The 25,582-nt window shown below is 39.0% G+C and overlaps 1 protein-coding gene and 1 pseudogene across 2 annotated transcripts in view; both read right to left on the bottom strand.

Moving 5' to 3' along the window:
- The window catches only part of AQP9 (aquaporin 9), a 47,810-nt gene extending 23,712 nt beyond the window's left edge, over positions 1–24,098 (bottom strand). For both annotated transcript variants that reach the window (XM_004056262.4, XM_019011047.4), the window contains exon 1: positions 23,697–24,098. In XM_004056262.4, the coding sequence (XP_004056310.1) occupies positions 23,697–23,807 (111 nt within the window). In that variant the 5' untranslated portion in view covers positions 23,808–24,098. The remainder of the gene's footprint in view (positions 1–23,696) is intronic.
- Positions 7,836–9,622, bottom strand: LOC134757341 (NADH-ubiquinone oxidoreductase chain 5-like; annotated as a pseudogene).
- Positions 24,099–25,582: the final 1,484 nt, after the last annotated feature.

Raw genomic sequence — 25,582 nt, 5'->3', positions numbered from 1 at the left:
GTCCATCTTAAAACACAGATCCCAGAAATGGACACAGTCTTCCCATATTTGTGTATCACATTATGACACGGTAATTAACCCTGTACCTTCTGACTCATGGCTTCTATTGCCATCTGGTGGGACACTTAGCCATGGAATGTTATTTAACTGTTTACATATTTATGCCTGATTTTCTCAATTTTATAAGAAGATTTTCAAGATAATATGTTGAACTTTTTTTGTCTCTGTAACAGCTTCTAGTATATTGGATGTAATTGAATAACAGATCCTAGACATTATTTCTAGGGATGACACTTGTTGGCAATGTAAATGAACATGTTATTTCTCATTCTCAGCTTGCTCATATATTAAAGGGGAATAATGATATGTGCCAGATTTGAATCATATGGCTTTTTGATAAAGAATCAAATGAGATAACATTAATGAAGGCAATATTTAAACAACAAAGAGAAATAATAAGGGTAGGATATTACTGTTTTTAGTATAAACTCAAAAATTCCAGTTCAGGGTGAATAGGTTAAGAAAACAGACCCATGAACTTAACTGCTAACTTGCTGCCTGGCAATAAAAGCAGAGGAGAAAAGACATCTATAACAAATACATCTAGTTGAAATACTTGCTGTTTCATTGCTAGTCATGGGATTTAATTTTGGTGAGGGAGGGAAAGCGGGAAGCTGATAAGATCTTCAGGTTGTTTTGACTATTTGTGATTACTCTCTGAAGATGGGCCATTTCATAATTGGCAGGATTTTAGTGCTTTTTGTAGGAAAGCAATGCTAGAAAATAGAAAGATAAATGCTTTTTTTACTATCAGGTTCCATACATGGAAGAAGGAAAAGACTTTCACTGGAAAAGGAAGAAAGACATTTGAAAGGCAGAATTCCTACAAAACATTAATTGGTGGGAATTTCTCCAGTCATTCCCGATTACCCAGAGCAAAAATTCTGGAATTATTAATACCTGTTATTCCTTCCCCTTCTCTCCCTTGGCCACCCATAGTCCGTCATTCCCATATCTTGCAGAGCCTTCATCTGCAGCCTCCAATCAGTGTCCCCACTTCCAATCTCTCCCCATCCAGAGACCATGCCAGATGAAGCACCACACACCGCCTCCCCACTGCTCAGGAAATGTCAGCCCAGAGTCCTCAAGCTGGTCCTCAGAGCTTTCCATTGCCTTACCTCATGATTCCCAGCCACCTTCCTTTCCAGTATTCTTTAGCACAGATCTTCTGCATCAGCCAGGCTGACATCGTAGTTACTTGGAGCCCTTTGAGCTGATGACACTTATTTTCATCCCTGCACATCTGCTATGCTGCATCTTTCAGAAGAAACACCCTTTCCTTGCACCTTCCCTAACTAAACCCAATCTATTCTTAATGATGAGCTGAAATCCTGCTTTCTCTATAGGTCTGTCTCTGACAACAAAAGCCCTCATTGACTTCCTGTGCCTACTCTATCACGTCTGCACTTTGTCATTTTATTATATAGCTGCCACCTTGTCTTGTGGCACCAACCCCCCCCCCCCAAAAAAAAACTATAATGTCCACCAGGGAAGTACATTTTTTTTCAGGTTAATTGGAGGAGAACCATACAAATTTATTTAACATGTATACATGGGGAGAACCACAGAGTGATTACCCTAATTCTTTATATTCCATGCTTAAATAATAATATTTGATGAAAGATATTAAAATATCTAAACTTAAGCAAGGGCACAAAAAAACCCCCATTTCTCTGCCTTCAAGAAAAAGCAGGAAAAGATAAAAAATTTAGTTTGGCCTATCCATCTGATAAGGGATTAATAACCATAATATATAAGGAGCTCAATCAACTCAATAGCAAACAAACAAACAAAATCCTAATAATCTGATTTTAAAATGGGCAAAAGATCTGAGTAGTCATTTCTCAGAAGACAGACAGTGGCCAACAGGCATATGAAAAAAAATGCTCAAGCATCATTAACTATCAGAGAAATGCGAATCAAAACCACAATCAGATAGCGTCTCACCCCAGTTAAAACAGCTTTTATCAAAAAGGGAATAATGGATGTGGAGAAAGAGGAACATTTATACGCTGTTGGTAGGAATGTAAACTAATATAGCCACTATGGAAAATAGTGTGGAGGTTCCTCAGAAAACTAAGAACAGGACTGCCACACGATTCAGCAGTTTCATTACTGGGCATGTATCCAAAAGAAATAAAATCAATACGTTGAAGAGCTGTCTGCACTCTCATGTTTACTGCAGCACTATTCACAATAGCCAAAATATGGAATCAACCTAAATGCCCACAAACCAGATTAATGGATAAAGAAAACGTGACATATATACGCAATGAAACATTATTCAACCATAAAGAAGAATGAAATCCTGTCATTTGTAGCAATGTGAATGGAACTGGAGGTCATTATGTTAAGTGAAATAAGCCAGGCATAGAAAGACAGACATCAAATGTTCTCATTTTTATGTGAGAGCTAAAAAAGTGGATCTCATGAAGGCAGAGAGTAGATGGGTAGTTACTAGAGGTCAAGAAAGGGCAGAGGAAAGAAGAAAGGTTGATTAATAGGTAAAAATATACAGTTTGATAGAAGAAATAAGACCTAGTGCTTGAAAGATCAGTAACATGACTATAGTTAACAATAATCTATTGTATATTTCAAAGTCACCAGAAGAAAATAATTTGAATATTCCTAGCAGAATGAAAAGACAAATATTTAAGGCAATGGATCACCCAATCACACTGATTTGATTTTTATACATTATATGAATGTGTTAAAATGTCCCATGTACCCCCAAAATATGTACATCTGTTATGTATGAATAAAAAAAGAAGCGCAGGAAACAAAACTACCCTGAATAATCCTCCTTTAAACAATGTGGAAATGATAAATAAACGGGAATCTTACCAAAAAAGAAACCCAACTTAATTTGGGGGTAGGATATGAAATGTGAAAAGTGGGAGGTATAATTTCTAAGAAATACCAAGTGGGACTGCTGGGCAGTTCTCAACTGAGCCATGACCCCTGTGACAAGCTGTTTATTGGACACAATGTAAAACCTGACATGGTGAAGTGATTATCACAAGCTGAAATGCTGGGAACGGAGAGAGGGAATAATCAGCCCACAGGTTTTATTGCACGTAACCCTGCTCAAATCTCTTTTATATTTATTATGTCCTTTAAAGTGTAAAACAAGATAGTCCTATAGCAGAATATGTGGTGCATAACAGACACTCAATAAATATTTGTTCAGTGAGTATGTAAGAACTGAGCCCTTTCAGAAAAGCAGTAGTTAATGAAGTTTAGGAATTCCGTAGTGAAGTGTTTGTGAATGCAGGCAACCTGGGGCCAGGGACCACCAGGGAACCTTAGAATTACCGCAAGAGGTCTGTGATTCCTTGTGTGCATCAAACATTGTCCAAAAATGGAAAAAATAACATGTCTTCTATCTACCTTTTGTGATCTTGTATTTTCAGAATTAATGAATACTAAAAGAATGCTGTGGTGTATAGAGTTCTTGAAAATTTTTAAAGTTAAAAGGATCTCCTTGGGAAAGATTGTCATGGGCTTTGGAATAAATACTGTACAAAAAATTTACCATCTTGACTCATCTGTTTAGGGTGGTGTGAATAAAGGAATACTAGCTACCCTCTATTTAGTTCATTCTTTGTGCCAGGTTGCATGCTAAGTGCTTTACTTGTATTCCCTTATCACTATCCCATTATTAACTTAACAGTTATAACATTCTGGGAGGTAAGTAGTATTATCTCCATCTCATGGATGAGCAAATTGAGGCTGAGAAAGATCAAAGCAAATTGCCTAATTTTACATCACTGTCAGGAGAGAGAACCAGGATTTGATCACAGGTCTGTTTTAGTCAGAGGCCCGAACTTTTAGCCGTCACACACTGGATGGAACAAGAGGTCATCAGATGCAACCGATGCCCCCAAGAATCCATGGAAATCTTCAGGGAGGATACTAGGTTTTCCATAGGATGTGGAATAGGGGCATCGGTTTTTCTATCTGCATGTTGAAAAGCAAAGGGCTGTCTGGGAAGGTGAGGACTTGAAGACCCCAGGTAGCAGCCATCTGTTCCCAATCTATCCAGTATAAATGGCCTCATTTGTAAACCAGATGTGTCAGTCCAAAGAGAAAGGGCTGAGGCTGAAGCTATTTGTCTCCTTATGGTTCCTGGTCTTTACCAGGACAAGTGCTTTTCTGGTAACAATAAGTATGGTCACCCTAGTTCAGAAAATATACAACACTTGCGCCTTGTCATCAAATCTTCTCAGGGACCTAGAAAAGAAAATGCTTTTCAGCTCCAATTTCCCTTCCTTTCTCAGAGATGACTGAGATATTTTGGTGATTATCTCCAGCTTTTTCAATTTATGCAAAATCGATTTTCTGCTCACTTGATTTCTAGCTCCCCTTGCACAGACAACTTCCGAAAGATGATCAAGCACCCACCAGTAGAAAACTAGAGTGAAAGGTAGAGTTAAACCCTTTCCTCTCTTGTTCTCTCTCACACACTCCTCTCCTCATAGTGTCTTCCAATTTTGTGGGTATCAACGCACACTCCCCGCTAACGCTGATTAAACGTGCCTAACACTGGAAGTGAGTATGGGCCTAGAAGGGGCCTTTTCCACACGGATGAGCCACACCCAACAGCCACACGGGTTTCTGTGGCACTGGTCAGCATTTGGGGGCACTAACCAGGGAGTTGAACAGTTCCGACAACTCCCACCTGCCCCTTTTATTACATTTTATTTAGCTAAAGTCAAACAAGTAAGCCAGGTGGACATTCTAAAATGCCCCAATACCTCCAAGTCTCACCCAGATGGTATGTATTCATTATTGTTCTTTCAAAGACTTTTCTGGGAAGCAAATCCAGTGGTGCCAGTTCAGAGCACATTTGCTCCGTGCTATGTGGACAGCAGCAACATGACCCAAGAACATGAGTTCTGTGTGACTGCTTTACCTTGTACCCTGCTGCAGGTCTTCTTGGATATAGGAAAGGAACATATTTAAATTATTAAACAAAAATACCCTCAAGTAGATATTTTGTCATTAAATGATCCAAATATTTATAAAAACAGAAGTAAGCATTAAAAGAGCATATCTGTGGCAACACATTTTAAATCAACAGATTTGTGTGTATATATGCACACATATGTGTGTTTGTACACATGTATATATGTGATATGTATATTCTCATTTAATCCCCTTTAGGAGGAGGAAAGTGCTCCTGTTTCCATCTAAGGAAACCTTTGGACAAAGAAATTAAGTAATTTTCCTGAGGATATACGTAGGGTAAGCGCACCTGATAGCAATAACCTAAGCCTACCCTTAGCCAGATCCTGTATGGCAGATGCACCTGAATGTTCTGAGCTAGGGAATCTGGAAGTGGCCAACCTAGAGATTTGTTCCCTATCTATGATAAACATCTGAACCGTGGCCAGTTCCAAGCAACATGGGCTGTACAGGGGAATGAGGCCCTGAGTTTTGAGTTAAATGAAGGTTGCCAGGTGAAAGTCATTAAGAGGAGGATGTTAAGTGAAAATGCTATATAAACTGCATGCTACTTACAGGGGATTGCAGTTTTCCTGCCCAGTCTGTGGTTACTGGGCTGCGAGGTTACGTCCATGTTGACAAGGAGTTTCTTGACTGAAATGCGCTATGTTCGATGAATGATTTAATGTACTATGTAATGTTAAGGATTTTTAGTATGGGTTGATATTCGTGTTGGCTAGTTTGAGTTGTACAGTTGATATGGTGACTGTTTTATAGTTGATGGGGGGATTGTTAATACGTGGTTATATGTATGCAGATTATATTCTTGATGTACCTTAATGTATTAATGTACTATATATGATTAAACAATTATAGTGCAATATATTATTCATGAGATTAACAGTAATGCATGAAGTATATAAAAGCACTAATGTATTAGTATTAGTTCGTTATTACTGACATAGTAGTTAAAGTGTGTGCTGAAAAAAAGTACAAGGAGTAGTTTAATTAGAATTTCAGCTTGGATGTTGACAGTGAAGCAGAAGTGCTTTTTTCCTGAGTTGTCCTGGAGAGGGAATTCCCCATTTCTGTTTTACAAGACCAGAGTATTGAGTTATACTACAAGGGCAGTTTCATTTGAGTAATTTGTTTTCAATTAGGGTGGTAATTGGTGTAAGGTGAAGATAGTTGAGAAGTGCATAATGGATGCTGTTTGTCTGATGATAATAAAAGGGTAGCTGACTGGCTGCCCTCCGATTCATGTAAGTGTGAGACTAGTGGACGGAATGCTATGCTTTGCTGTTTAGACATGTGAGGTACAGGAATAACTGCTAGAATAAGAATGGAAGATATAAGGGCCAGTACACCTCCTAGTTTATTAGGGATGGATCATAAGATTGCATATGCAAATAAAAAGTATCACTGTTTTAATGTGGGGCGAGGTATTGAGGGGGTTGGCTAAAGTGTAATTATCTGGGTAGCTCAGGAGATCAGGTGAAAATAGTACTAGAATTATTAGGAAGAGGAGGAGGAGAATTAGGCCTAGAATATCTTTGATTGTGTAGTAAGGGTGGAAAGTGATTTTGTCAGGGTCTGATGAGATCCCTGAAGGGTTATTAGATCCTGTTTCATGTAAGAACAAAAGGTGAAAAGTCGCTAAAGCTGCAGTGATGAAAGGTAAGATAAAATGGAAGGCAAAAAATCATGTAAGGGTGGCTTTGTCTACTGAAAATCCACCTCAGATTCATTGCACAAGGTCAGTTCGAATATACGGAATGGCTGATAGTAGGTTTGTAGAATAGGTTTGTAAAAACTCAGAATATTTGGCCTCATGGGAGTACGTAACCTATAAATGCTATTGCTATGGTTGTGAGTAGCAGGATAATACCAATATTTCAGGTTTCTAGAAATATAAATGAACCATAGTATAAGCCTTGGCCAATGTGTAGGAAGAGGCAGGTGAAAAATATTGAAGCGCCGTTAGCATGAAGATAGCGAATTATTCAGCCGTAGTTTACATCTCGGCTGATACTGGTGATTGAAGAGAAGGCAGTTAAGGGATCTGATGTGTAGTGTATGGCCAGAAATAATCTGGTAGTGATTTGGAGAATTAAGCAGGCACAAATAAGTGAGCCAAAGTTTCATCATGTGGAAATGTTGGATGGTGTGGGAAGATCAATGAATGAATGACTAATAATTTTTATTAGCAGGTGCGTTGTGCATATTTTGGTCATTAGTGTTCTTATAGTTGAAATACAATGATGGTTTTTCATACCATTAGTCATGGTTATAGTCCATGTAGGAATAATGGCTTATGCTTTGTTTTTATTAAGTATTCTTTTAGTTATAGGGTTTGCAGGTTTTTCTTCGAAACTGTCTCCTATTTATGGGGAGGGGATAGGGTTAATTATTAGTGGTGCTGTGGGTTGTGGTATTCTGTTGAATTTTGGTGGGACTTTGGTGGGGTTAATAGTCTTTAATTTATTTGGGTGGTATAATGGTTGTTTTTGCTTATACTGTGGCAATGGCTATTGAGGAATATCCTGAAACCTGAGGGTCAAGTATTGACATTTGAGGGGCTTTATTATTAGGATTATTAATAGAGTTGGTATTAATTTGGTGAGTGACTGAGTATGATGGGATGGTCATTATAATTAATTTTAATAGCATACGGAGTTGCATAATTTTTGAGGGTGAGGGGGCGAGGTGGTTTCGTGAGGATTCTGTCGGTGCAGCTTCTTTATACAGTTACGGGTATTGGTGGTAGTTGCTGGTTGAACGTTATTTGTCAGCATTTACGTTGCACTTGAAGTTACTCAGGGTGATGATTAGGTAATTAAGTTTAGAGTTAGAAGAGGCAAAATAAAAAAGGAGAGGAAATAGAGTTTCATTAGGCCTTTTGGGGCAGATATGGTAATGGAGGCTGATATTTGAGTTTGTGAAATGGTTTTTGGTATGGACTTTCCTAATCAAATTATGTCTAGTAGAAGTGAGGCCAGATTTTGGCTTGTAAATAGGCTTGAGTTGGGGGAGCTGTACGGTGGATGGTGGCTGAGTAAAAACCTAGTATATTGGAGAAGTTAAAAGTCTGTAATTGATACTTCAGCTTAAGGTTATTAGTTATAAAATTTAGTTCTATTGCTAGTAAGAGGCCTAAGGTGGTCACACCTAGGGCTGTGAGTTTTAGGTGAAGTGGCATAGTTGTTTAGGGGGATGAAGTGGGAACAATATTATTGGTAATGAGGAATCCAGCGAAGATACTGCCGATTATTAGGTGCTTAATTGGGTTAATTAGGAAAGGGTTATTTTTGTTAATAATAATCAGTTGTGAAGCGAGGTTGTCCTATCAGAGCGAAGAAAATAATTTGGGTACTATAGACAGCTGTTAGGGAGGTTGTGATGAGAGTAATAGAAAGGGCTCAGGCGTTGGTATATGATGTGTTTGCAGTTTCAATAATGAGGTCTTTAGAATAAAAGCCTGTGAGGAAAGGCATACCTGTAAGTGAGAGGCTGCCAATGATAAGGGAGGAGGAAGTGAGGAGTAGAGTCTTGAATAGTCCTCCTATTTTTCAGACGTCTTGTTCATCACTGAGATTATGGATGATGGATCCTGAACATATATAGCTTTTAAAAAGGCATGGGTGCAGATATAAAGAAATGCTAGGTGTGATTAATACCAATTGTGACTATTATAAGGCCTAGTTGGCTTGAGGTGGAGAATGCTACGATTTTTTTTTGATGTCATTTTGTGTTAGAGCACAAATTGCTGTTAATAATGTGGTGATGCCCCTACACATAATGTAAAGGTTTGGATTCATAGATTATTTTCTATTAAAGGGTAGAAGCAGATAAGTAGAAAAACTGTACAACTATAGTGCTGGAGTGGAGTAGGGCAGAAACTGGGGTTGGGCCTTCTACAGTGGAAGGAAGTCAGGGATGAAGGCCAAATTGAGCTGACTTTCCTGCTGCTGCCAGGAGAACACTAATTAGTGGAAAGGAATTGGGGGTAAGATTTAGAATAAATATTTGTTGACGCTCTCATGTGTTGGAAAATAGGAGGAATCATGCTATAGCTAAAATAAAGCCAATATCGCCAATCGTTTATACAGGACCATTTGGAGGGCTGCTGTATTAGCATCTGCTTGGCCATATCATCAGCCAATTAGTAAAAAAGACACAATTCCCACACCTTCTCATCCAATAAAAAGTTGGAAGAGATTATTGGTGGTAACTAGAATTAATATTATGGTGAGGAAAATGAGTAAATATTTGAAAAATTGACTAGTATTAGGGTCTGAGTTTATATATCATATTGAGAACTCTACAATAAATCAGGTAACAAATAGTGCTACTGGGATAAATATTGTGGAAAAGTAGTCTAGTTTGAAGCTTAGTGGGAGTTGAAGAGTTTGAATTGTTACTGTCAGTTTGAGATAATTATTTCTTGATCTATGAATATGTATATTGTTACACGGATGAGGCTAGTAATAAAGACACATGCAATAGATATTTTCACGTAGTATGGGTATCAATCTTTTTTGCAGGGGTTGGCCAAGGTAGTAATAATTGATAAGATTAAGGGAATTAGTGTTTTTATAATAGTGGTATAATACATGTTTATTACTTTTACTTGGAGTTGCACCAATATTTTTGGTTGCTAAGACCAATGGATAGCTCTTATCCTTTAAAAGTTGAGAAAGCCATGTTATTAGGGATGGGAGCATGAGTTAGCAGTTCTTGCATACTTTCTCAGTAGATAAGAAGTTGCAGGCTTCTATTATTAGATCCACAATGTAATGTTTTGGTTAAACTATATTTACAGCATGCAAACCCCATAATAATCTTAGGGTTTAAGGATAATAGAAAGATAGGTGCAAGGTATATAAGTATTAATGTATTTTCTTGTGTAAATGAGCATTTAATACTGTTAATGTAATACACAAGTGTCCCTCATTGTGTTGTGATTAGTATATGTAGGGAGTAAAGATCTGTAATTAGTATATTAAGTCTTATAAGCATAATGGTGATGTTTGATCAAGAGAATAAAGCCATAGTGATGAAGAGTTCTCCTATTACATTAATAGTAGGGGGAAAGGCAAGGTTAGTAAGACTTGCTAAAAGTCATCAAGAGGCTATTAGTGGAAGCAGTGTTTGAAGGCCTCAGATAAGTAATATAATTCAGCTATGGAGTCGCTCGTAGTTCAAATTTGCTATGCAGAATAGTAAAGATGAAGTGACTCCATGGGCAATTATAAGGGTGACTGCACCTGTAAAGCTTCAAGGGGTTCAAATGAGAATAGCCATAATAACAAGTGCTATATGGCTTACGGAGGAATATGTGATAAGTGATTTTAAGTCCATTTGTCATAGACAAATAGAGCTTGTCATAACTATTTCCCATAAGGATATGAGGAAGGGGTAGGCTATATATTCTGTTAGGGGGTTGAGGATAAGGGTAAGCTGTATAATACCATAGCCACCTAGCTTTAGGAGTACCTCTGCAAGTACTATTGAGCCAGCAATAGGGGCTTCCACGTGGGCTTTGGGGAGTCATAGGTGAAGTCCATATAGAGGTATTTTTACTATGAGAATCATAATACATGCTAGTCATATAAGATTATTAGATCAGGAAGTTAATAGTTCTTGGGTGGTAAATATTATTATTATTATTATGTTTAGTGAACCCAAGGTATTTTGAGTATGGGTAAGTGTGATAAGTAGGGGAAGAGAACTATTACAGAGTTTTTTCTGTGGGGGTGACTCATTGGAAAGGTGATGTTGGCTTGCTAGAATTACAAGAGGTAATAGTCAGGTTGTTAAGATTAGAAGGGGTGATGTTAGTGGGTCAGAGGAGAAAGTTAGTGAGAAGTTAGATGAATTATCATTTAATTGGGTAAGATATAGTAATGAGGCTGATGAATAGGTTGTGGATAGTTATGTTAATTCAGATTATAGAGTTATTACAGAGTCATGTTGGTGGTAACAGTATAATTGTTGGAATAATAACTTTTAGCGTTGAAGTAAATTTAGATTTTGTACATAATCTAGGCTGTATGTGTTGGAGATTGAAACTAGTAAGGCAAGGCATACTGCGGCTTCGCAGGCCGCAAATAATAGGAGGATAATGGGATTAGGGATGCTAGAGTGAAATGTATATTTAAAGTTATAAGAATAATTATAATGAGTATTGATAATACTATACCTTCTAGGCATAATAGGGATGATGTTAAGTGGGATTGATAGACTAATATTCCCAGCAATGCTATGGTGTATGTTAATATAATATTGATATAAATAAAGGGCATTTGGTAAATATAGTCTATCATAATCTAATGAGTCGAAATCATTTATTTTAACTTAAACTATCTACCAATTCAATTCAGTCTAATCCTTTTTGGGTTCATTCGTAAGTCAAGCCTAGGATTAAAATGATAATTAGTATAAGGGCTGTGCTGATTATTAGTGTCAGGTTGTTTGTTTGAAGGGCTCATGGCAGGGGCAGTAGTAGAGCAATTTCTAAGTTGAACAGGAGAAATGTGACCACTAGGAAGAATTTTCTAGAGAAAGGAAGGTGGCCAGAGGTTAATGAGTCAAATCCGCATTCATAAGGGCTGGATTTTTCTATATAAATATTAAGTTATGGGAGTCAAAATGTAATTGCTAGTAAGGTGTCGGTCACTAGGGCTAGTGTAAAGCTAATTATTCTTCTTCAAATATTATCAAAGCTTATTGATTGGAAGTCAATGGTATTGCTTATACTAAAAGAGTAGGATCCTCATCAGTAGATAGAGACATATAAAAATAGTCTTACTGTATCTATGAAGTGTCAATATCAGGCAGCGGCTTCAAAGCCAAAGTGGTGGTTAGATGTAAAGTGAAATTTTAATTGGCAGAGGAGGCAGATAGTGAGAAATGTTGACCGAATAATGATGTGAAGTCCATGAAAGCCTGTGGCTATAAAGAATGTGGAGCCATAAATTCCATCGGAGATAGTAAAAGGGGCCTTGGAATATTCTGAAACTTGTAGGAGGGTGAAGTATATGCCTAAGGTAATTGCGATGGCGACTACCTTCCATCAGGCTGTGGTGAGCTCAAGTAATTGAAACTCCTGATGCAAGAATGGGGTAAGGCCACAGTGGAGTGGGTCTGAATGGCAAATGCCCCTCTGAGACAGGGCATATGTTATCCATTTCCCTGCAACCCCACCATGCCCACATCACTCATATGTGTTGCCTGTTCGGTCTCACTTACCTTTGGAGCTGTTGACTCCTGTCTTAAGGTCTGGGAAGAGGAAACCATTAAGCTTTTGGTGCCAGTGATTTCCTGGCCTTGCAGATACCATGGTGATAACACACCTGGGCTGGGATGCAGTCCTAGCTCCTGGAGAAAGAATCTGTGGCTACCATCAAAGGAAGGACTGCCTATAGGCAAAACTTTGTCTAAGGTGGTGGCCGTAGTGTTTCCAAAAAAACACAATCCCCATTCTTGAGAAGGGAGTCATTTAGGGCTTACCAGAGGCTTCCCTGCTCCTATAAGTTTGTAACTGGAGAGGAAGGAGAATCCATGGCAATCTGTCAGCACAGCACTCTCTGCAAACCTTGGCCCTCCAGCCTGTGCTATAAGTGTGTGTTAGAGAAGTCCCCCATCCATCCTACTCCACCTGTTTATTCCCTCCTATTCAGCTTATGTGACTATAGCCTTTTGAACATATGAAGATAACAATAATACCAATAACAATTAATCTATATTGAGTGAATTTTGTGAGTTAAGCACTTTCCATGCATTAGCCCATCAGTCCTCACAATGACCTATGAGTCAGGCTCTCTTTCTGTCTCCATTTTACAAACTAGGAAACCAAAGCTTAGAGAAGTTAAAAGAATTGCTCTCACATTCCCATAAGTGGTACGTGCTGGGGCCAAGGTTTGACTGTACATGATTTTGACCAGCAATAGGTGAAGGAGGCAACATTCACATGGCATTTGCGCCATGGTGAGGCACTCTCACGCGCTTTACTTCTGTGAGTCCTCCCAATACTTCATCCCCAGTTAAGAACTGAAAGTCTGAGTGACTTGATACAAGACCTATTGCTAATAGGTGACAGTTTCTGAATCTGGAGCCAGATTCTTTCATTCCCATCCCACTGTTCCTCCTGTGACAACTGCTGCTGCCTCTGTGGGTCAACCTGTTTCCTTTATTAGCACAGAGTGCAGGTTTATGCACAGCTTTCCTGTCAGTTAGTTTTCCAATTGCAAAAAAAACTTTCTCAGTCATAACAAAAATAGTCACAAAGAACCAAGACTGAAACCTGGATCTTCTGGCTAAAAATAAAATATGTGGTGGCATGCAGCCTGACAGAATATCAGGAAGAGGTCAATCACCCAAGAACCAGCTGTACTTGAAAAGAGGCGATATTAGGACAGGCTCATAAAAAGAGAGGAATCTGCAATTTGAGAGCCAGGTGAATGGGAACATGGCCAGCCTCAGTGCTCTCCAAGTAGAAAAAGCACCAAGAACCAACTCAGAGCTCAGAAAGGAGAGGTGATTGAACTCTACTATCTCTACTGGGCTGAAAAGAACAATGCTCTCCTTTTCTGACCTCACCAGGCATTCACATCCCTCAACTCATCCCAAATGCTGACCTGGATGGGAACTTGATCACCATCCCAAGGACCAGAATAAGAAATGAATGAAGCATTTATTAATTAAGTTGTGTTTGCATCAGGATAACTGTGATTCTGAGTGGGCTGTGTGTGAGTGGGGGTTGCTGAGGACAGTTCTCTCTCTACCCACAGGGCCCAACAGTGCCAAGGCCGCCTCTTGTCACTCTCAACGTGGGAGATCTCTGCATATGGAGGAGTTCTGAGGACTGATGTGTTTCCAGCGTCTGCAAATCTTAAAGTATGTTTCACAGATCATTAGTTCCATTAGATGCTCGTCAAAAAAGGGGTTTGTGGTTAAGTAGAGCTGAAGACAGCTTTACATTCTGTTCCCCTCTTAGAGATTTAGAGAACATTAAAGGCTCTGATAATTCCTGCAGTTGAGAAAACTGCTTATTTTGGTTTAACCCAGTGTTTCCCAGACATATTTGGGAAGGACCACATATTTTTTTTTTTCACTTAATTCTTGTTTGCATCTTTTGGAACTAGTGTTTTTCAGAACAGATTTTGAGCAACTCCCTACAAAAATGCTTTGAAAAGACATACTCTACTGGGTGAGCTCTCTCATGGGGAGGAAGGGGGTGAAGAAAATACATATGACTATGTACAATTTTTTAAATTTCAAAAGGGTATACTGTAAAATATAAGAAATGTGTTTCCTTCCAACCCCAGATTTTAAATATTATTCTCCACAGGTAACTAATATCAATACTTTCTGGTATGTTGTCAAAAAGTGTGCATGTGCCTGTGTGTGTGTGCATGTATATGTGTGTTTGTGTGTGTGTGTGTGTGTGCATGTGTTTATACAGGTGAGGGTATTTAACACATACCATTTCTGCCTGCTTTTTCTACTTGAATAGCTTAGAGTATTTTTGTATTAGCATGTAAACCTTCTGTTTAATGGGTAAATAGGAGTCTTGCATAGATGCACCCCCATTTTTTTAACCAATCACCTGTTGATAGAAGCATAGGGTTTTCGGGAGGTACTCTCATAAGAAAGCTTGAATTTCCAGAAAGACTCTAAGGCATGTGCGCTGAGAGGGACTAAGCCCTCAAGTGGTTTATGGTCTTGACTGACTGTTCTAGGCTCACATCTTAGCATGACCAGCCAAGCTACCGAGATGGAGAAAAGGGCAAGGGGCAGGGCAGGCACACTTTGCTGGCATAGTTTCTCTTAAATCACTTGCTTTGCTTAGAAGTTTCAGTGAACTCAGCAATCCTGCCCCAGACATGAAATTAGGTGCCTGCTGGAGGTATAATGGGAACCCAATTTCTTCACGGCTGAACTGCCTCAGCCATTTGAACCATCTGTGGGTTGTTAGGTCACTTTCACAGGGCTGATGAGTAAAGAAGGGCCAACTTCTGCTCTCATTAGTGTGTTTTCCTTTCTCGTCAAGTAATGAGAACATGTTGCAATGGGCTTCGTCACTAAAGAAAAACTGACGAAACCCACTTCTGGAAAGTAGAAAAAAAAATACTTCCCCTTTGAAAGTCAATGAAAACAGTGAGTTTTCTGGGTAAAATTAAAATTCACAATCAGAAGCAGAATCCTGTTTGGCAGAATCAAGTTTGGCTCCAGGAGTCTGCAGCCCTTAGATCAGTGATCCAGAACGGACTTTTCTCCCAAGCGCCTTGAAACTGTAAGATTTCCCAGGTGAGCCTGGTCCTCCACATTCATTGCTGATAGGGGGAAGTCTGTAGGAAAATTCTCCCTCAGCTGCTACTGACTCAAAGTCTAAGGATGTCAAAAGAGCTGGCCTCATTTGTAGGAAGTACGAGGTCTCTTAGTCATTTACGGTCACACGTCCCAGTTTGGGAGAAAGGGCACAGAGTGCCGTTCTTTTGGGAGAGTGCTCTTCAACAGGCACCTGCATCCCCCAGGCTTCTCTTTTCAGTTTGCCACTTCACAGCAATCATTTCTGGCTGGCGGTATACCTGGGGAACCCAGCAGAAGCAAATGCAAACCTGCTCTGGAAGAACAAATCCACACCTTAGGCCACGTGGAATTCCCACAGGGAAAAATAAATCTCCCTGAAGAATTTATAATACAGATGTATAAAACACTAAAGGAAAAGATCCTTTATGAATAAGAGTCAGTAGATAAAATAGGCAGAATGATTCACTCCCCCGCAACTCGAGACGACAGAACAGGTTTAAAATATTATGAATATATTAGGCTTTGGTGAGTTAAGGAAATGAAAGAAATAAGCACACAAGAAAAGAAACTAAAAGAAAAAAAGAACCAAATAAAACATATAGAAATGAAAAGATAGTGAAACTAAAGACTCAATGAACGTGTTAAACAGAAGATTAGATAGAACCGAATAGGGAATTGGTGAACTGAAAGATAGATTTGAAACAGCAACTATACAAAATTCAGCATGGATTAAGAGAATAAGAGAAGAAATATGAAAAAAATGGTTGAGGCATAAAAAAATGACAGAGTCAACATGCATACCAATATAGTAGGAGTTCTAAAAGGAGAAAACAGACTGGGGGAAAGGCAAGGTCATAAAGAGGAAAATTTTCCAGAATTGGTAAATATTATAACCCTTTAAATTGAAGATGAAAAATGAGTTAAGAACTAGAAATAAATTCACCTCTAGGCACATTATAGTGAAATTTCAAAATAAAAAAGCAAAGTGAAACTCTTATTAGTTACCAGATAAATTCAGATTATTAAGGACAAAAATGAGACCAAGAGGCTTGTCAACAGCAATAACAGAGGCATTGGAAAAATGACAGAGACACCTGAAAAATGCCAAGCAAAAATAATTATCAACCTAAAATGTATCAGCTAATTTATCATTCAATCTTGAGCATGAAATAGACACATTCAGACAAAGACAGAGAAAGTTCATCTGTCACACACCCTTCCTGAAAAATTTTCTAAAGGAAGAACTGCAAGAAGAAGGAGACAGAACCCAAGAGAAAGTAGTGGGTGTATGCAGTAATGATTAGCAAATAAACCAGTAAATGATAGGAATGCATTTTTAAATAAGCAAACAAAAATATTTATTTTAAAACACCAGTGACAACAATAATAATGAGGGAAAAATTTAAATATTAGACAACAATGACATGTAAGATAGAGTGGTTGATTGGAGTTAGAATTTTTTAAAGTTTTTGTGTTGTTCAGAAGAAAAATTGATTTACTTTAAGTTAAAAAATATATATATATATGGGTAATTTTTTTTTTTTTTTGGACACAAAGTCTCATTTTGTTGCCCAGGCTGGAGTGCTTTGGCACAATCTCCGCCTCCCAGGTTCAAACAATTCTCCTGCCTCAGCCTCCTGAGTAGCTGGGATTACAGGTGCACACCACCATGCCTGGCCAATTTTTATGTTTTTAGTAGAGACCAGGTTTCACCATGTTGGCCAGGCTGGTCTTGAACTCCTGACCTTAGGTGATCCACCTGCCTCGGCCTCCCAAAGTGCAGGGATTACAGGCATCAGCCATTGTGCCCAGCCTAAGGGTAAATACGTTAATAGAAAGGGCACACAGAGGAGAAAAGGCAAGAATAAAGAAAGCTGGTCAACTCAATAGGAGGACATAAGGAAGATCAAAGCAGAAATTACTGAAATGGAAAACAAACTTCTTTTTAAAAACTGAAAAGAGGATGTCACTTAGGTATAGTAGAGTTTTTTTCTTTTATCTTTTTTTTTTTTTTTTTTTTTTTTGAGATGGAGTCTCACTTCATTGCCCAGGCCAGAGTGCAGTGGCGCAATCTCAGCTCACTGCAACCTCCGCCTTCTGGGTTGAAGCGAGTCTCCTGCCTCAGCCTCCTGAGTAGCTGGGACTACAGGTGCATGCCATCATGCCCAGCTAATTTTTGAATTTTTAGTAAAGATGGGTTTTCACCATATTGACCAGGCTGGTCTGGAACTCCTGACCTCTTGATCCACCCGCCTCGGCCTCCCAAAATGCTGAGATTACAGGCATGAGCCACCACGCCTGGCCAGACCTGTAACTTTTAAAGAAATTTTTCTTGTCATCTGTCCATCCCTCTCTTTTTTCGTGCACATGCTGAGTAATCTTCAAGAAATAGATAACTCCCATTTTACAAAGTGCTCCAGAAAATAGAAAAAAAGGGAAAATTTTGATTCATTTCATGAGTCTAATATAACCTTGGTAATAAAAGTAGAAAGACAACAACAACAACAAACAATGTTCTCAACAACAAAAAAATGGTATATGAGGTAGTGCAAGTTTGGACAAACAGATCAATGGCACTGAATAGTCTAGGCATAGAACCACATATGCGCGTGAACAGGTGTATGATAGGAATGTCATCACAATCAGTGGAGAAAAGATAGACAGTCAAAACTGGCCTTGGGACAATTGTCTATCCTTCCAGACATAGATAATAGACCCCAATCCCACATCATACACCAAATAAATTCTAATTATTTAAAGACACAAATATGAAAAGCAAAATATTAAACCTCAATAAGAAAACACAAAATACCTTAATGTATGGATTTAAAATAAATATAAATATCCTATAACGATTAAGAAAAAGTAAAGTATCCCAAAGAGAAATGTGCAGAGGCTGTAATCAGGCAATTTACAAAAGAGGCACCTAAACGTTTAGTAAATACATGAAAAGATAATCACTGCACTGGAATTGAGTACAATTACTAGTGAAATTCCATTTTTCTCTCTCTCAAATTAGCAAAATATAAAAGTTGGATGATATCAAGGATGGTTGAGTACGTGATAAATGGGAACTCATGTCGCTACTGGAAGTACAACTTTGAAATCACTTTGGAGAGCAATTTTATAATACACATAAAGTTGAGGATGCACATACCCTAGGACCACCAGGTCCTCTTCTAGGTATATACTCCAGAGAAACTCTTGAACATGTGTACAAGGAGACATGTACCAAGATGTTCAATGTAGCAGTCTTGGTAATTGTAATCAATAGTGAGAGGGCGATGGGTACATAAACCAGTCATACATGTTCCCAAATTAATAAATTTCAGAAAGTGTCTCTGGGAAAAAGTCTCAAATTGGAGAAGATGTATAAGCTATGAAGCTATATATGTAAATTTTTAAACATATAAAACTATAATATATATTCTTACAGGCAACTGTAGTAAAACTTCAAAAGCATATATTAGAATGTTAACTGTAGCGTGGTTAAGAGAAACTGGAGAGATTTGATTCTAATCTCAGCTCCACCACACACTTGCTTGTGGTCAAGTGACTTAAACATACTAAGTCCTAATTTCCTCATCTATAAAATGAGAGCAGTATCTTTACCTCATTAGATTTAGTTTAGATTTAGTTTAAGGATCAAAGTGTCTGGGGTATAGAGTATGCTTAGTGTTAACCTCCTTTGCCCTCTCTTGTCCTCGTCATCATATTTGACAGGAGACAGCCTCGAGTCTTTAAACTCTTGCTTCAAGGCAAGGATCTAAGGAGAATCCCCAGTGTTTAGCACTTCTGCATGTTCAGATTTAGAACCTCAGACGTTCTTAAAGGGACAGAACTCCCAAGTACAGAAGTACCAATCCTTGAAGGACTGAGCATTGAACATAAAACATAACAACAAGAGGCAGGTAAAACTGACGGTAGACATCCTCTGATGTTCTGCTGTGGTGGAAAGAGCTTTTGATAAAACGCTGCAAGACTGTGGGTGTCTGTTCTCTCAATTGAATGATGCAAGAGTCAGGCAACAGAGACCATCTTATTCCAAAGTTTCTGAGTGAGGGCCTGAGGACGGTGCACGACTTGGACAGACAAACCACCCACAGACAGAATCCAGGGCACTGCTGACAGTAGGGGCTTCTGATCTAGCATCTGTTGGCCAACTGACAGCTCTAGCTCTGTGTGACCCTCAGTCCTGGGCACCCTAGACTTGGAGAGATGGATGGTTTTGTAAAATAGCAAGCTAGAAGAACCAAACATGGAGGAAACAGAGAAAGAATAGGTGGCTGTTGAGCCAGAAAGCAAGACAGAGAAGTTATGGGGTCTCTTGAGGCCCACTTTCCTATAGGTCCTTTGCTCTGAACCAAAAGAGTGGTCTTGAGGAAAAGCTAGAAAACAGAAATACTAGAGGAAAAACACAGTGCAATGCTTGGTCAGTGTGTTTATCAGAGCTGAAGACATCACTGAGCCACCTCAGAACCCTGGTGTTACCTGAGGTTTGAATGTGTTTGTAGGTGGTGAAGAGATCCCAAGACTCTGCTAGCAGATCTCCTATAAAATATCCCCACCACGATCACATCTGTTCTGTAAAATCATCTTTTGACACTGCTAATGTATTTTAAACCGTAAACTTTGTGAAGTTCTCTTGGGCTTTCACATGAAAGGAGTTAATTCTCATCAAATGATGGTATTAGGGAATGACTGGAGTCAAGATACCAAGCCCAGCTCTTTCATTCAAGGGCTGATAAGTCTCTTAATTGTGTTACACTTGTCTCTCCATCTGGAAAAATGCAGTTGATCGCTCTCCTTTCTCTCTCTTCAGGAAACATACAAACAGAAACGAGAATTTGGACAAGCGAACACTGTGCTGCTCAAGGGAAGAGCACAGTGGAAGTCCAAGGGCGAGTGTGTGCCCAGGGCAGGGCAACTGGGCTCTGGGCTGATTCTCAGGATGCATGATTACATCAGCCTGAGCTCAGCTTCTCCACCAATAAAAAGGGCCAGTGATATCTGCCCACCCTTATCTCAGAGCTCTCCTGCCAGTACCTGGGCATTCCAAATAATGTACTAGACCAAAATTGTCCTGGATTCTGCCCTGCAAAGTGGATGTTTCCTTTAATTTGGCTTATAAACTTTCTGATTTCACTCTAAATCCTGACCATAGATTCTTTTGTCTCAAAAGCTCCCTAAGATAGAACAGACCTACTTCAAGATCTGAACAAACTTTGTAATAATAATTTTAAAGCCCTAGAGTGTCTATAACCTGCATGTCTGATTGAGAATCCTCTCAAAATGGAGTGACAAACTCTGTGACCCCAGCAAGGAGGGATGATTTCTCACCCAGTCCTGGTGGAAGGTAGGAGCAGGAAGAAGGGAACACTGCAGCGTCTGAAATTTCTCACATACAATCAACCATCCCTGTCCTTCCTTCCTCCTTCCTGTACTGCCCACTCCCCTATTTCCTCCATAGTCAGTGTTCCAGGATAGTTTCTTTCTATTTCCTTCAGGGCACTGAAGGTAAAGATCAAGGGTACTCCTTTTAGCAGAAGTACTTGCATTTTTTTCCATTCTAAGAGATGCCAAAAGTTAGACCTCTAATGTGGAAGCTTGACAGGGTGAGAAAAGAATTCAGCATCTGTCCGACTACACAGTATGTTATCTACTTAAAAGTCCAGCCCTGGAAAGCTGTCCTTCCACCTCAGGAGGAAATACAGGGGCTTGCTGGGTTGTTCACTTCAGCATCTTCAATAAGATGAGCTCTGTATCAAAGAATCCTGAAAAGTTTGAAGAGAGAGGAGAATATATAGAGTAGTAGGAGTGAGCGTAGTCCCTGTGAGAAATGACTAGACATGACTAGAGATTCTGTGAAGTTCAGCCCAAGGAAGAGAGCAGCCTTTTGCATTGCAAACTTTCCCCCCACACTAGTAAAGGTGAAAGGCCTACCTATCCCAATGACTAAAAGGCCAAATTAGAGCTAGCTTTTTGGCTTATGACTTAATTGTTGTTGGTTTTAGTTGTAGTTTACAAAGAATTTTTCATGGACCTTCTTTTCTCTTAATGCTACCAGTAGGCCTTATCAGTCCTTTACACCAACTGTTCCCAAACTTTTAGCACCAGGGACCACCTGTACCAGCCCGTGGCCTATGTGTTGGGGACCCGTAATTTATACCATGGTGTGGATTAGTTTGAGATGCTCCCCATAAGAGCAGTTTTTGAAAGGAGGGAAAAAAAAATAGAACCAGACTCCCAAGGTTGGTGGAAAAAAAACAATCTCACATATTTGAAAGACTGAGTCCTTTATATCCTCTGCCATCTTTTCGATGTTCCCCTTCCCTTTGCCTTATCAATGAACAAAGCTTTTTACTAGAAAATACAAGGCAAAATGCACATTCTCTAGTAAAGCAGAAAATTACTTTGGATAAACTTTCAGCAAAACCATGTAGATTTCTTGGTTTAAAAAAATTGTGTTTGTGCAGGAACTTTTTGTTTATACATCCCCACAAGCTCCAACAAAACTGAAGATGATAATCAAGGTTGCAGATTTTATTAGGGTTCAATTTAGAAAATAAATGTATAGTATAAATGGAAATTAAATATTTCAGGAAATGACTGGCTTTATCCAGAACATAGAAGGTTTAATTTTTCAACAGACAATATCAAGATGTTCTTTATTTAGCCCCTACCTTGCATAGTGGGGAAGACACAAGGCCAGTTGAACAGTGAACTGCTGAAAGCAAATTTCACTTTCAACACAGAAAGCACGGGATTATGAAACAGGTTCTTCTTAAGAAATACAGAGGGTTTTAAACTTTTTGGTTGCAAAAAAAAAAAAAAAGATGTGTAGTTCATTTCCTCCTCTGTTTTCTGCAGAGCACTAAGAATTGTAACTGAATTTGCTTCACTTTTCTGACTCACTCGTCACTGTGAGGCTGTAATCATTCTGTATTGACAACTGCTTTCCTCTTTGGGGCCAGATTGTCAAGTAACATGACAGAGGGGTCTCAGTCTCACTAAGAAAGATTTTCCAGTAAGCAGTGACTGGGAATCATAAGAATCACTGACTTTCATCTTCTCTCTTTTATTTCTTTTATTTTAGTTAGAAATAACTACTTACATAATGTCTTACTACATTATGTCTTACTACATAATGTCTTACTACATTATGACAGTGAGTGTGGTCAGAGCAGCCAGGAATGAATGCCAACGGAAGATGAGGAGTGCAAGAAATTGTCCGTAACTCCCTGAAAATGCTTTAACGAATCTGGTCTAATGTGTTTCTCAGAGGCCAGAAAACTTATGACTCTCTTCACATTCCACTAGTTCAATTTTTTGAGTTCACATTTGTTTCTCATTCTTGGCTTAGCTGATGCATTCCAAGCTTATTCTTCTAAATTATTATGTATTTGCCCAAAGCAAAGAACTTTTAATGCACAGAGTTTATGGGCTATTCTCTATAACTTTAAGGAAAATGAAATTATTTATACCTGGAGTAGGAAATCCTTAAGCAGGATTAAAAAAAAAACAGTTGAAATCAATAGTTGCCACATGATAATACATTTCTATTCACAAATGGCCTGGCTCCAGGTAAAACTTCAGGATACAGAGAATGCTAGAACGTGCAGCAAAATGAAAGCCCAGGCCACTTAAGTAAACTTTCCGGTCTCTTGTTAATAGCTGAGTAAATCTCTGGGCAATCCTCAAGAGGTTCTTAGAAGTCGTCCCTCGTTTATATCTAGAAGGTTCTTGTAATTGTCTTGTAAATCTCCAAAGATATTTAGAGATTACTTTGCTTTAAATAGAGACCAAAAATGATACAAAACTAAAGCTGGGCTATTGCCTGGTACTCTATTTCTACCTAGTGCAATTTTTAATTTCTTAAAAATCAAGTGATCTGACAGCACAATACTTGTCAAGCACTTGTCATACTGAGATGTTTCTTGCCATCCATATGTATATTTTTGCCAACCATATTTATTGACTATTGATGCTTATTCCAGGTGGCTGAGTCACCCCAATGCTTGGAGGAAGCAAGCAGGGTACAAATCAATTGATCAATGAAAGCACTAACGACTGACTTTTAAATCACAAAGCCATTTTAGAGTATAAGTAAATACCTGAAATAAAGAAGGCACTTCACTCACTCCTTCTCTTCCATTCCCATCAACTTTTGTGGATAAATGCAATAGGTCATTGAAAACTTAATATCACAACCACTAAATAGTCAAACAGCCTCTAGTAACTTGTTTCTTCCTGGAAAAGATGAATCTGATCCCAATTAACTTAAAGAAAACAAACCAAACAAAACTCTCCACTACCAGCCTGGCAGCTAGGGAGGCATTATTGGGTCTGAATGTAGGAAATCAGGAAATACTTACAATCAAGATGAACGTGCCCAAGAACTCAGAGAGGGTTTCTTTCGCTAAGCTGCTCTTCAAGACCAGTCTCTGCTTGAAGCTTTTCCGCTTTTCTGCTCCCTCAGGCTGCATCTTGGGGCTTCTCTGAGGACTCCTGTTTCCACCAATACCTACCTGTTGTGGTCCTTACTTTCACAGCCACATGAAAATGGACGTTTTGACAATGGCTCACAGATTCCTGGAGATGTCTGGTAAGAGTCTCTGAGTGTACAAATGCCGTTCCGATTAGAGGCTGTGGCTTAATCGTCTTCTGGTGGAACTGTCATTCCCTGTTCGCTGCTATTTGTTTGAATCTGCGACTTAGAACCCGAAATCCCCAAAACAATCCCTTTTGTGCCTGACAGATTAATCATTACCTTTACTCTCAAGGTACTTTTTTCTCTGTTGGTTTTTTTCAAGAGATGAGAAAAAAGATGTGCCAGTTGTGTTGCCAAATCACAGTGATGGGCCCTGGTCCAGAAAAGATTTGCATGTTACACAATTGCAGGCTTCTGATTTTTTTTTCTTCTCATTCAGAAGTGGGTGGTTGGGGTGTAGTTTGGAACTGTCAAATCAGGTGTAGATATATCCAATGTTAACATTCTTTTCTGAAAAAGGTTTTTATGCAAAATGAAGAATTTGAAGAAAATATAGATTTATCATCCTAGAAGATTAATCACTCTTGTTTTCTTCTGGTATCATTTCAGTGGCTTCATGATACCACGCTGAGGTTAGTAAGAATCAGATAGGCCATCCTAGAGATGGAGAAATTAACATACAGAGAGACCATTGCAAGCTTCACACTGCAAGTCTGTAGGACAGATGGAGTCACCTCTTCGGTTATGAAACTGGGCTTCACTTGCTGAAGATACTTTAGGATCCAAGAATCAGAAAGATGGAGGAGTCACCTTTTTGGTGACTTCTGAAGTTTCTTCTGAAGAAACATTCCAGTTTGGGTTTCTTCTGAAGAAGCATTCCAGTTTGAAAATAGTCACTCTTCTTCATTCACCATGAAATATTTAGACATAATACATAGGAAATAAACAATAGCAGCTTGAAATTCTTTACTGCATGGTGATGACTGAGCCGGAAAGAGATGAATTAGCGTGTATGTCATTCTAATCAAACAAGAAAGGGAGCCAGTACACCTAACCGAAGCTCCTAGGTTATACCCTTTCAATTTGATAAATTGACATCCTTGCTGGCAAGAAACTGTGTTTGGGACTAGCTCCTTGTCCTGCCAAATATTCAAGCCTTGTTTTTCAAAACTGGCTTATCTGAAGAAATAGAATATAGCATTAGTTTCTAAATACCAAGGCAGGCCTAGTTTCTGATTACCAACGTGGACTCATGGAATTAGTATCCATGCTGTGTGGTTCCTTCCAGTCCTCCCACAGGGAAGCCAGCTCTGCATCAGGCCCTCCCCTAGCTTTGCCAAAAGGGAGGGAGGAGAGGACATGGAGAAAGCAGCTGGTGAGAGGCCAAAGGCAGAAGGAGACTTCTGATCTGTAGGTGACATTTAGAATTTAGACTTTAAAAAGTTATAACCTGCCTGAGGCCACACTACTGCAGAACCAGGACAAAACCTTAGCATTTTGGCTTTAATTCCTAATGAAGTTATCATAAATACCATTGTCTAGAAGAGTTACCTATGACCACACCATTACCAAGTCCCAGTGGATGGACCAGAGAAACAGGACTTTCTTACTGTGACTACAGCTAATAACATGTAAGAGTGTTCTCTGGTCTTCCCATTCACTCATCTAACAACCATTTACTGCACACTCATTACATGCCAAGCACTGCACTTAGCAAGAGCACATAGGGTTCTTGTCCTTCACAGAGCCTAGAGTCTAGTGAAGCAGACA

This window comes from Gorilla gorilla, chromosome 16, assembly GCF_029281585.2.
Source record: "Gorilla gorilla gorilla isolate KB3781 chromosome 16, NHGRI_mGorGor1-v2.1_pri, whole genome shotgun sequence".
NCBI lineage: Eukaryota > Metazoa > Chordata > Mammalia > Primates > Hominidae > Gorilla > Gorilla gorilla.
The sequence above is the reverse complement of the archived record's forward strand: the minus strand, read 5'-3'. Positions and strand labels throughout refer to the sequence as shown.